At 50.6% G+C, this 12,459-nt stretch overlaps 1 protein-coding gene across 1 annotated transcript in view; it reads left to right on the top strand.

Moving 5' to 3' along the window:
• RAB7B (RAB7B, member RAS oncogene family) overlaps positions 1–4,300 on the top strand; it is a 30,862-nt gene extending 26,562 nt beyond the window's left edge. Inside the window, exon 6 of the mRNA XM_032288999.1 lies at positions 4,092–4,300. Within this exon, the coding sequence (XP_032144890.1) occupies positions 4,092–4,133 (42 nt within the window). The 3' untranslated portion in view covers positions 4,134–4,300. The remainder of the gene's footprint in view (positions 1–4,091) is intronic.
• Positions 4,301–12,459: the final 8,159 nt, after the last annotated feature.

Genomic DNA, 12,459 nt, shown 5'->3' with positions numbered 1-12,459 from the left:
ATGTGTGGTGTGCAATGTGGTATGTGGTGTGTGCATGTGGTGTGTGTTGTGTGTGTGGCATAGTATGTGTGTATATGATGTGTGGTGTGAGGAATGTGTGTATGCATGATGTGGTGTGTATACTTGGTGTGGTGTGTGGTGTGGTATGTGGTGTGTACGTGTGTGTGGTGTGTGGTGTGGTATGTGGTGTGTGATATGAGGGCTGTGTGTGTATGCATGGTGTAATGTGTGTGTGGTGTGCAGTGTGGTATTTGTTGTGTGCATGTGGTGTGTGTGTGTGACGGGGAGGGGAGTGGGCTGACAAGGCAGGAAGGCAGAGTCCCTGCTGGAGTGTGGACACCATGACTCAGCATGAGGAGGGGGCAACACGAGAGCCCATGAAGAGATGGGTCTCGGGGTGTGGCACAGTACCACTGCCCTGAGCCTTACTTGTATCAGAGAGTCCCAGAGCAGCCCAGGGTGGGGTCATTTGCCTCATTTTAGTTGAGAGGACTGAGGCCTCCTCTCCCTCCCGCTCAAATCCAACCAGTTCCTGCCAACACCACCCTCATTATCTCTCACTCCACCCATTTGCTCCAAGCAGCTTTCTTTGACCCCCTAGACCCGCCATGGGCCCACCTCCCCCCATCACAGTGCCAGAGCACCAACTCTGCTAGGACAGAAGTGCCTCAGGGCAGGGATTTTCATGGGTTTTATTTTCCCTCATCTCCCCTCTGCCCAGAGCAATACTTGACAAGCAGTTGGTCCTTCCTATTTTTGGAATGAGTAACACCTGCAATATTTCATCATAACTGCTTGTCTATTTGCTCTTAGGCTGTAGTCTCCTTGAAGGCAGGACCTGTTTTGAGTCAGCACCCAGCAAAGAGATTGGTGCACAGTAGGTAAGAAATATTAGTGGAATACAGTAGAATATTAACACAGCTATTTAAAAAGAATAAAATACAAAAATTAGCCAGGCATGGTGGCAGGCACCTATAATCCCAGCTACCCAGGAGGCTGAGGCAGGAGAATCACTTGAACCTGGGAGGCAGAGATTGCAGTGAGCTGAGATCATGCCACTGCATTCCAGCCTGGTCAACAGAGCTAGATTCTGTACCCAAAAAAAAGAATCATGAAATGTTTATTATTATGATATGGACTAGATAGACATCCAGGATACCTCTTTATGAGAAAAGGCAATGGCAGATTCATGTGTATAGTGTGCTATCTTTTCTATAATAGGAGACTTGAATAAGACTGTATATTCATATTTGCCTGTACATTAAAAAACTTGGCCAGGTATGGTTCATGCCTGTAATCCCGGCATTTTGGGAGGCCGAGGCCAGTGGATCACTTGAGCCCACGACTTTGAGACCAGCCTGAGCAACATGGCAAAACCTCATCTCTACAAAAAACAAAACAAAAAATATTAAAAAGTAGGCAGGTCTGGTGGTGCACACCTGCAGCCCCAGCTACTCAGGAGGTTGAAGCCGGAGGATGACTTGAGCCCAGGAGTTCCAAGCTGCAGTGATGCGTGATTGCACCGCTGCATTCCAGCCTGGGCAACAGAGTGAGATGCTGTCAGAAATCACACACACACACACACACACACACACACACACACACACACACACACGACCCTATTCTAGAAGGATATATAATAAAAGTGATGACCTTCAATAAGAGGGACCAGGCTATTGGGGGTGAGTTGTGGGAGCAAGACTTTTCCTCATAGAGTTTTAGACATTGAACTTCCAGCTCTTTGAGTGTATTACCCAATCAAAAGCGTAAAGGAAGGACATTAATATTAGTAGAAGGCAAGGGAGAATGAAGGAGGAAGAACAAGCAGGGAGAGGGGCAGACCCCAGCCAGGATCTAGCTGCCTCCAGTCCGTCACACCACATGGCCTTGAATCCAAGGCTGACAAATTTAGATTCTGCTGCCAGAGAAGGACACGCATTAAAAATCCCACAAGCTCACGTGCTCTGGCAAAGATGCCAAGTCTCGCAGGTGGGATGAGATGGCCACGATTGTTCTTGGTTCTCCTGTGTCAGTGAGGAGGCCAGTTTTCTCCTGGGACGTTGGTCAATAACTGCAAGTGTTTCTAACCTCAGAGGCTCAGCTCTGGAGATAAACTATCAAGTCTGTGCACTGCTCCATGAATTACCATATAAATGACTATCCTTAGGGTAGATTGTTCTCAAGGTTGGTCTCAAGGTTGTTAGGTAGTCAATACTTTGGAGCCCGCTTTCCTAAGCTTAACCGTGGCCCCTCAGAAGACCCTCCTCCAGGTTACCAGCTACAAGGAAAATGGTATAACTACTTTGGAGCTGTATTGAGTAAAAATACACCGCAAACAAGCCCTGCAGCCTGCAGGTCACCCCTGCAGGTCACCCCTGCACTTACGTAACCCTGTCAGGTGCATCAGAAGACATGATGAAGAATTTTCTTTGTAGCATTGTTTGTAATAGCAAAACAAAACAGAAAACCACAACTGAAAGTGATCCAGACGTCCTTCTATGGGAAATTGGAGACATAAAATGTGGCACGGTATATCCAGACAATGGAATTTCACAGCAGTGGAAATGAATAAACTGAAGCCACAATCAACTGGGTGAATCTCAGAAGCCTGTCGAAGATGCAAGGCAAGCAGCGGAAGACATCGCAAAACACTTATATCAAGTTCAAAACCAAACAAAACGGAAGGGCTGTCTTCACACATGTTTATCAGAAACACGTGGTTAAAACAACCAAAAACATAGCAAGCAAAGGATGAATCTGGGATTGAGAGAGTGGTCACCGCGGAGTGGGGGTGGTGGGGAAACGGCGGGGGGCGGTGCAGTAGGGGTGAGGCACGCACCGTGACAGGCCTTGTTGGAAACGGTTTATTCCGTGATCACTGGCAGTCATTTTATTATCGTACCTTCTATCTTAGTTGTGGGTTAACACATATTCTTTTTCATGACTCAAATACCCCAGCATAAAGATCTAATGCATAGCCTGAGCTGTGGGGCCAGGCAGGCCTGGGTGTGAATACTGACTTTTCATAGCCGAGTGACCCTGGGCATGTCACTTAGCCTCTGAGTCTCTCTCATCTCACTCATCTCGCCAGGATGGTCATGCTTCCCTCGAAGCGCTCTACTGATGTATGAAACGTGCCTGGCACATGGTAGATACTCAATGCATTTTTTTTTTTTTGGGACCGAGTTTCGCTCTTGTTGCCCAGGCTGGAATGCAATGGTGCTATCTCTGCTCACCCCCGAAAACTCTGCCTCCCGGGTTCAAGTGATTCTCCTGCCTCAGCCTCCCGAGTAGATGGGATTATAGGCACCACACCTGGGTAATTTTGTATTTTTTGTAGAGACAGGGTTTTTCCATGTTGGTCAGGCTGGACTCGAACTCCCAACCTCAGGTGATCCGTCCACCTCAGCCTCCCAAAGTGCTGGGATTACAGGCATGAGCCACCGCACTCAGCTACATTTTTTAGAATCTATTTGTGAATTCAGGCATTGGACTCTGGGATTCCCCATTGTAGGCTAAGGACACGATAAAGGAGAGCTGAATGAATGAATGAGTGAGCAAAAGAAAGAATTCAAAAATTCTTTTTCTACCTCCACGTCTCTCCTCTGAACGCCTCTGGAACTCAAGTCATCTGTTCAGCACTGGGATCACTTAAAATAAAACTTAAAATCCAATTCTTACACCGACTTAGAGTCTCTGGAAGCAGGTAGCGGACAAGCTTAGCCCCACAAAGATTCTGCCTCCACCCTCCAAACTGGACAAAAGATCCCTTCGGGAGGAACTCGCTGTGTCTACCCTGCCTCCACAGCACCTGGCACCTTCTGGGCCCACCAGCTGCTCCTCATGAAGGCAGCTGCTCATTAGAAGGAGAGCCCATCAGTTGGATGTATCTCCCAGACATTTACAGGCTTCGGTCGGTCCGTCTTGAATCTATAGGAATGATCCTTGACCTTAATGTCTCTCAGCAACTTTGGTCGTATTTAGGACAGCCCATGATTAGAGGAAATTAAATGGATTCTTCTTTTAGGCCTTCTGAAAATCTCTGCTAGACTCTTATTTTTTCCCCCTTTGGCTTCTTTGTTTTCTTTCAGGCTAGATCCGGGGGAGGAAATTACCTGCGGAATCATGGATAGAGAAGTATATTAGAAGTCAGACAATAAAGCCTCTGTTTGACCTTGAGCCAGACCCATCATTTCCAGCTTGATTCAGCTTTCTCCTCTGTAAAATGGCAATAGTAATGATTTATTGCTTACTTCACAAGGATGCTGAAAAGATAAAATAAAGCCATGAATATGTTGGTGATTTTTAAACTATAAAGTTCTTTATAACCTGGTACAAAGGAAAAATACTGGATTTGGAGTCAAAATATCTAGTGTTGTTTTTTTTTAAGCGTTGAGGCATATTATGTGCCAGGCATGTTCTGATAACTTTATGAATGTTAACTCATGGTAGGTGTCACAATAATCTTGTGAACTAGGTGTTATATTATCATTCTCATTAGGCAGATGAGGAAAGTGGGGCACAGAGAAGTTAAGTAACTTGTCCAAGTTGCACAGCTAGTATGCGGCAAAGCTGAGATCCAAACCCAAAGAGCCGGCTCCAGAAACTGGTCCCCTTAACTAGCTTTTCTCCCTCCTGCTTGAGGAGTTTGAGCCTAGCTCTGCCACTCACTAATTCTTCTGTCCTTCATTCATTCATTCCACATACACTTACTGAGTGCTTACTGTATGCCACTTCTAGGGGCTGGGCTTGGAGCAATGAATAAAACAGGCTGTCACAGAGCTTGCATTCCAGCAACCACACAAGGTGTCCAGGGGAGTCAATGCTGTGGCGGATGGGTGAAGCAGAGCGAGGGGCTAGGGTGCGACCCTGGGCCCATGGTGTCTTCTCTTTGAAACTCTGCTCTCCTATTATACAGTGTAGATACTGAGGCCTGCCCCGCCTCCCTTAAAGCTTTAGGGAGCAATCAAATGAACTATAGAGTTTTACACAGGATGTGCACCGTAGAACGCTATTCTCATAGAACACTATTCTCGTGAAGACGTCGTGCATTCACCGCTCTTGTCCCTTTGTTCCTATGGTGCTGTGTTCATACCTCTAAGCTACAGTCAACCTTGTTTCATACTTGGCCACGCAGGTCTCTGTGTCATCTAATAAACTGAATCTTTGAGGGCAGGACCAGATCCTGGTACAGGGTAAGTGTGAAACAAAGGTATCGTTATTAATATTAATAATCACAATTTAATGAGCCCCTATTAGTGCCAGATACTACCAGACACTTATATACAATGCTGAAATTAACCTTCAGTGTAGAAGTTTTATCATCCTAGTCCCAGGGGAGACATGGAGGCTCAGAGGGCTGAGAAATCTGCCCATGGCTGTTCAGCAGTGAGTGACAAAACCGCAATCAGTACTGGTTCCAAAATCCATCATCTGTCACCAACCCCCTACTCATCCACACTTGTCCAGTCAACAAATCTGACTTGAGCACCTACTATGCTCTTGGTGCTTTGCCAGGTACTAGAGACACAGAGATGGAGAAAGCAGGTGAAGTCTCTGTCCGTGCTAAAAACAGAAGTTACATGTAAATAAGATGGGCATGGGTCTGATCCACAGGGAGGGCTTACCCAGGCTGGGAGGTGGAGGAAGGCCTGTCTGAGGAAGGGACATCAGAGCTGAGCCCTGAATGGCGACAAGGAGCTGGTAGACCTGGGAGGAAAGGCTGAGGTGTGAATGAGCTGGGAAAGTTCTCCAAGCAGGAGGCAGCCTGTGCGCCTGGAGAGTCCCAAAAGGGAGACGGAGGTAAGAGGCACAGTGAGGGGAAGGTGTGTCCACACCATACGGGCCCTCACAGACCTGGACAGGCGTGGGGCAGCCACCAAAGCTTTCCAGGTAGTACAGTGATGTCATCTGAGGTCTAATTTAGAATGATTATGAATTGCTGAAATAACACTCGAGTCTGCTAATAATATTAAAACAATGTTTTCCATAAAGCTTGTTTAGGAGACTGGAAGAGAAGAGTGAAAAAGAAGCAGCCAGAGAAGGCGGAAGTAGGCTGGGAGCAGAGAAAGGTACTCAGCCAGCAAACGACTCTTGCAGGGGCTTCCCTTCAGCTTAGCTTCAGCAGAATCCAACCTCCTTTACCTTATACACAATCATAATTGGCTGTAAATGGAAATCACTGAATAGATTTCCAGGCTTCTGCTATGAGAAGGATCAGATTTCTTCTCCCTTCTCTTCCCACGCCAAGGAAAGAGAAGGCCCATAAGCTGGAAGAAGAGGGGCCCTTCCTGACTGCTTGGGGCAGGGTGCCTGTTGAGAGGCTCAGAGGATGCTTCTTAAGAGAGTGTCTTGTCCTCAGGAGAAAGGCTTTTGATTTCCAGATGCAGGTCGGTCTTTGCCAAAATGTGGCCTGGGAGTCAGGCTTTCTGGGTGGCTTTGGCTGCACTATGAGAAATGAATAGATAAACCAGCCTCATCCATGCTCCACTCCCACACATCTGTGAGTGAAAATCAGAGCCCAGAGGGTGGGCTTAAGGATCCTCCCAGACCTCAGGATCCTTGGGGCATCCTGGGTGGAACGGTGGAGGAGGGAGGTGGCACTGCTGGGACCAGGCAGAGACCTCAAGTGTCTACACTCGGATGTCTACACTGCCTGTCTTCTCTTCCCCACCCCCTGCACCATGCTGCTACCCAGTCCTCTTCTCCCTCCTGGAGAGGAGGCCGATCTGTGTCTCAGGAAGCTGACAAGAAGCAAAAGAAAGGAAACTCAGAAGAACTTTTAGGAAACAAAAAGATTGAATTAAAAGATGTCTGAAAAACTGAATAATTCTACCCATGCAAATTACATGAAATTATGTAAATTTATGTAAATCAGTCCCATTTCTTCCTCTTCTTTCCAAACCCATCATTTTGCACCCCTGGAGGTGTCTGGAAGTGAGGGGATCCTGACAGAGCTCCTTGTGCTAACACGAAGCTTAAAGAGTTGAGTTTTCCAATCTCTCCCACTCCTGGGATTACAGATTCCTCCCTGGGCTCCGCTTCAGTCCACTCTGACCACAAGAAAACCTTTCCTGACAGCCCCCCACCCCTCATGACTCCCTTGTGCTGGGGACTGGACAGGGCATGTATGTAGCATATTTAGAGTTGATGGGGCAGATTTGGAGGAGGGAGGAGCTGAAAATAGACTTCATGCAAATACAATCTCTCTATGCTAATGACATGCAAATATAACCAGTTTCCCTCTCCTTGGCCCCCTGGAGCCAAGAAATGACTTGTCTGTGTGCAGTGGACCAAAAAGAGGCCAGGAGAGAAAGCCAGAGGGAGGGAGAGGGGAGAGAGGCCTGAGAGCCCCGGCTGACCCCTACCCCCATCCCCACCCCCAGACACAAGTGACCCCCAGTGAAGGAACAGCTGACAAGGCAGCCCAGGCCTGGAGAGAGCTGTGGTCCAGGCACTGGGCTTGGGACGTGTGGGGTTATGGGGAGCATTGCCTGTGCTCCAAGCTTTCAGGACAGGTGCTGTCCACCTTCACCCGCCCTGCAGTGGGGAGTGCCTCTCACCACCTCCCTCCACCTGTGTAGAGACTGTCCCCCTGGCGCTATTATGTCCTGCAGTTGCTCGTAAATGACAACACCCCCAGCAGCTGGCCCGCCCAGCACTTGAACCCCTTCTGGCTGGGCTGCTTGCCGGAGGATTAGCTCCTCTTTGGAGAACCCACAATAACCCTCCACATCCTTTGTGCTTCTGTTTGCAGCAAATATTGAAGCTCTCTCCTGAAACCCATTACAGGCCTCTGGGACAAAGGCTTTCCGCCGGTCTCCAGGACAGAGCCGATACCAAGATGTTCCTCGCTACTGTACCTGCCGCCTCACCTGCCGCTTCTTCTCTGGTTACCCCCGGAAGGAGATGATCCACATTCAGATGAGGCATCTCTGTGCCAAGGCAGTAGGCATAGCAGATGCCATGGTGCCCACACCAGGGTTTGCCCCTTGGAGGGGATGCGCTCATTGCTCACTGGGTGGGAGGGGGTCACAAGTAGTTGGGAGATGCAAAGATCTAGGGTGACGGAGCGGGCTGGAGCTGAGCAGGCTGGAGCAGGTGTGCTGAGCTCTCCCGCCATCCGGGCTTCACAAAAACTGTTTGCTCTGCCCCGAACATCCCTCCCTCCCACGCCCTGCCTAATTTTCAGGGACCCGTTATATTCATCTCTCAGGTCTCAGCCTAGACTTCACCTCATCACCTCCTCCAGGAAGCCATCCTTGCCTCCCAAACTCAGGTGTCCCTCCTCAGCACTCACATCTGGTATTTTAACGGCCTGATCACTTTCTGCTTTCCTCGTCCCGGCCTTTGAGCTCCCAAGGCATTTCTGTGCCGAAAACATCAGACACAACTCGTCAACGTGGCAGATAAATATGACTGAATAAATGAATGACTGAATGCGTTCAGCAGGTATGGGCTGTGCCTCATCCTGGAGTCCTCAGAATTCTGAATCACGGGGTGTTGGGTCATGAAGGGCCCTGGGAGAAGGGCCGAGAATCTTTCATGGCCTTCCATATGGACACCTCAGTTTGGTGACGGGCAGGCTGGGCTGAAAGTTCGCCAACCATGCGGCTCCCGGTGAGTCTCTGAACCAGCGCAGGCCTCAGTCCTCTCATCTGGCAAATGGGTAGAACAGCATTGGAAAGATGGAGCAGGAGAATGTGCTGAAAACAGCAAAGGGGTTGTGTGGAGCTGAGGTGCATGCGCGTGGTTGCGTGGAGGGGATGTTACGGACCTCGGTCTGGGGCGAGAGAAGAAAGAGGCGTTTTCCGGCAGGTATGTTGCCACAGCAGACAACCAGCGGCCACTCTGTAGCAGACCCTGGGCGGGAGAGGATGTGAGGTCCTGTTTCCAGGCCTGAGCGAGGAGCAGGCATCTCTGGGGCTGGGATCTTCCAGCAGCAACCCTGAGGCCTGAGAGCCACTGGCCACTCTCCCCTGCCTGTCCTTCCTCTCTCCTGGTAACTGCAAGGACTAAGACAGGCCAGGAGCCAACTCCAACCCACTGCTGGCCAAGTTACTCATTTCCCTCACCTCAGTTTCCTCCTCTCTAAAGTGGAAATAACAACAGTGCTACTGCATTGGGCTGCTAAGAAGATTAAATGAGATCAGCTACATAAACTACCCAGCACATAACACATGCTCAGTAAACACAGTCCACTGTTCCTACCTGCCCCTTTACTCACCCTGCCTTGGTTCTGGGAACCACAGAAATCACCCTCCCATTTTACAGAGGGAGAATCCAGAGAGATTCTGGAACTTACCAGAGGTCACCAGTGACTCAGGAATGGGAGTCAGACACAGACCTGGGGTGCCCAGGGTTCTACTCCCATCTCCCTTTAGTTTGGGGCTTGAATCATTCTCTCATTGCTCCATAGGTACAAATCCAGGCCGCCCTCCGAGGCAGCAACAGAGGCTTGTCCTGCATTCCTCTCACCCCCTTGGAAATGCTGGGCTACAGAAACCCCCCAAAAATAAATAGCAGGACAGCTGATAACTGAGAGACAGACAGCAAAGCAGAAACAATTCCCTGACCCTTCCGGGCTCCCAGAGAGGAACCTGAACTGAGCTGAGGACTCTGGTGATGAAAAGAGGCATCTGAGAGCCAGACATCCAGCCAGGAAAAGCAGAGCCGAGGCGGCTCCAGCATCCACGGGTGGAGGAGGGCTCCTCGCAGGCCCGGCAAGCCAGGCAGAGGCACCGTTCTGAAATGGAGCTTCCCCCAGCGAGGCATCAGAGCTCGGGTGGCAGCCTGGGCTGCTCGGCCCTCACAGGACTTTTAGTCACATAGGAGGCTGCTGTGGAAAGGAGGTGACATGCTTGAGAGCTGGCAGCAGTCAGCCTCCTAGATATGTCCCTGTATAAAGTGAGGGGCAGTTGGCATGAGATGGGGGCAGGAAGGGGAGAGGCTGCACACAAGGGCATCCAGCCTGCCAGGTACCACCTCCCACTCCCGACCGGGATCCCTGGCACAGCCTTACCCCACCTCCCAATTCCCCTTGGGGATCCAAACCATGCAAGGCTGTTTGGGCAAGAACCACACCTGTGCGTGCCATCCAGTCGTCTGACTGTAGACAGGGACAAGGAGAAGGCTTTCCAGACAGACAGGATATTCTCCCTGACCTTCAGTTCATAGGGAGGAATGCTGTGTCCCTTGTTCATGGCTCTCTTCCCTGTACTGAGCAAGAGTCAGGCACACAGCAGACAATAAAACACCTTTGAGGAGCAACGGAATGAACTGTCCTCAAAAAACACCAGGCTGGAAGCGTCCACAGCTCCCTCCTGGACACGTGTCAGTGTCTCGGGGTCCCTTCCTCTCCTCTCCCCTGAGTACCTTCAGCTGTCATTTGCTCTCCAGTTACTTGGTCAAGAGTCTAATAAATAAGCCCCTCCCAGTTCTTGGATGGTGATAAGCCGCCTCCTCAGACTTCTTTGGACTAAGTAATCCTAAAAATATCTTCCATCACTTCCTTGGCTCTCGCCTTGGCCCATCTCCAAGCCCTTCCTCAGGTTTCCTCTTTGGACCTGAACCTGCACATTCCTGGTTGGCTCTGCTGGAGGGAGAGTGTGAAGAAGTCTATGGTGGCGGTGACATGGGAGTGGCAGACCGCGAGGTGAGAAAGCGATTCTGCTTCAGGGGCAACCGGCCAGGGCAATGCCTTCCTGTCTGTGTTTCCGAAACTCTGCTCATTCAACCAGTCTTATCGCCACCAGCCCACACTCCCTCCTGGCATCCTGGGAGAGCAGTCCCTCCCCAGCAGGGGACGGTAAGATGATCTCATGTGGTGGCTCTAGGCTTTGCTGTTCCTAAGAACTCCTGGGGGAGCTTGTTAGAATGTGGAGTCCTGGGCTCCATTCCCCAAAATCCTGATTCTAGAGACCTGGAATGAGGTCCAGACAGCTCATTATTCACAAACTCCCCAGAGGATGCTGACAGTCCAGGAACACTGCTTCTGGACCACCTTCCCAAAAGACCAAAGAGTCTAACAAACAGTAGATGAATCCTACACGGAGGACGGATCCTGCCCACATCAGGCAGGAGGCAGATGGAGAGGCAGGGTCAGGACCTTGGATCTGGCCACTGAAGGAGAGTGAAACCCTCTCCCACCATCCCCCAGCTCTGGGCCCAGAGCAGCAGGAAGCCAGAGGGAGGGGTAGGAAAGTCCCAGAGAAGCAAAGAAATAACACAGCCTGGCCTGGCCCCAGCTTCTGCAGTGACAAGAGGTTTCACTCAGTCCCAGGCCCCAAACGAGCAGAGACTGGCTTCCTTGTTGATGAAGAAGTCAGGCTGCTGGATGAAGCGGGGAGAAGCGCAGGTGGGGGCTGAGCTCCCGCCTGAGTGATAGCCCCTCGGTGATCTGTAAGCCTGTCCAGTCTCCCTTCTCATCTCTGCCTCCCTTTCTCAAGAGTCACTCCAGCCCCGAACCTGATAGCCCAGCTCAAGTCTCCTGAGCCTCCAATACCTCCAGCTCCCCCAGCCCGAGGAAGAGCAGCAAACACTCCCCTACTGCCTCTTTACCCCATCCAGGGGAGACTCCACCCCAGTCCTGCAGCCCCGACCTCTAGATTCAATCAGCCTCTGTGCAAGCCTGCTCCCTACCCACCCTCACCCCAGAGGAGCTCCCGGGAGTTCCAGACACCCTTGTGTTCAGAACTTCGAGTCCAGAGCCCTGGGCTGGGGATACTGGCTCTGCTGCTAATTAGGCCTGTGATCTGGGGCAGGCGCCTGGCATTCCTAAGCTCCAGGCTTTTCATTTATAAAGTGGGGCTCGTAATCCCTGCCTCCCTGTGAGGATGAATGAGACAAGCCATGTAGAGGCCCCTAGTGTAAAACCCTCACTTTGAATATTCACTATGTGTCTACCCTAAGCTTAGCTTAGAGAAACAATGAAAAGGAACATCTATCCAGCTCTCTGGTAGCCAAAGAGGTGGGCGGCTTCCAGATAAAGATGTCTTCAACCATTGTCCTCCCTGTGCGTGGTATCTGGTACTCTCCAGAAGGGGAGTGCTTGATCGATCCAATGCCTGCTCTGTTGAATAGACACTGCCTACTCAGCCTTAGCCACTGGCCCTCCCACTGGCCCTTGGACACTCAACCTCCAAACAGCACACTCTCCCTGTACGTACCCAAATCCTAAGCACCTTTCAAAGCCCAGCTCAACCCCAGCCCTCTAAAGCCCCTGCAGACTCCAGTGAACAATGAGCACCCCCCAAATCAGGGTCGCCAATCTGTCTTCTCTCCCTGACTAGACCCCACACTCCCCAAGAGCAAAATCAGGTTCCAAAAAGGTCAAAAGATTCATCCCACAAACTGTCCTCACGCCTGTCCCTTGCTGGGGACTGGGAAGAAGCGGCATCAGGTAGTGTCACAGCGCCCAGCACAGAAATCCAGGGTCAGGGCTGTTCCAGCTGGTGGCCT

This window comes from Sapajus apella, unplaced genomic scaffold (assembly GCF_009761245.1).
Source record: "Sapajus apella isolate SASKATOON/1434 unplaced genomic scaffold, GSC_monkey_1.0 scaffold22, whole genome shotgun sequence".
Taxonomy (NCBI): domain Eukaryota; kingdom Metazoa; phylum Chordata; class Mammalia; order Primates; family Cebidae; genus Sapajus; species Sapajus apella.
This window is presented reverse-complemented; position numbering and strand designations above follow the sequence as displayed.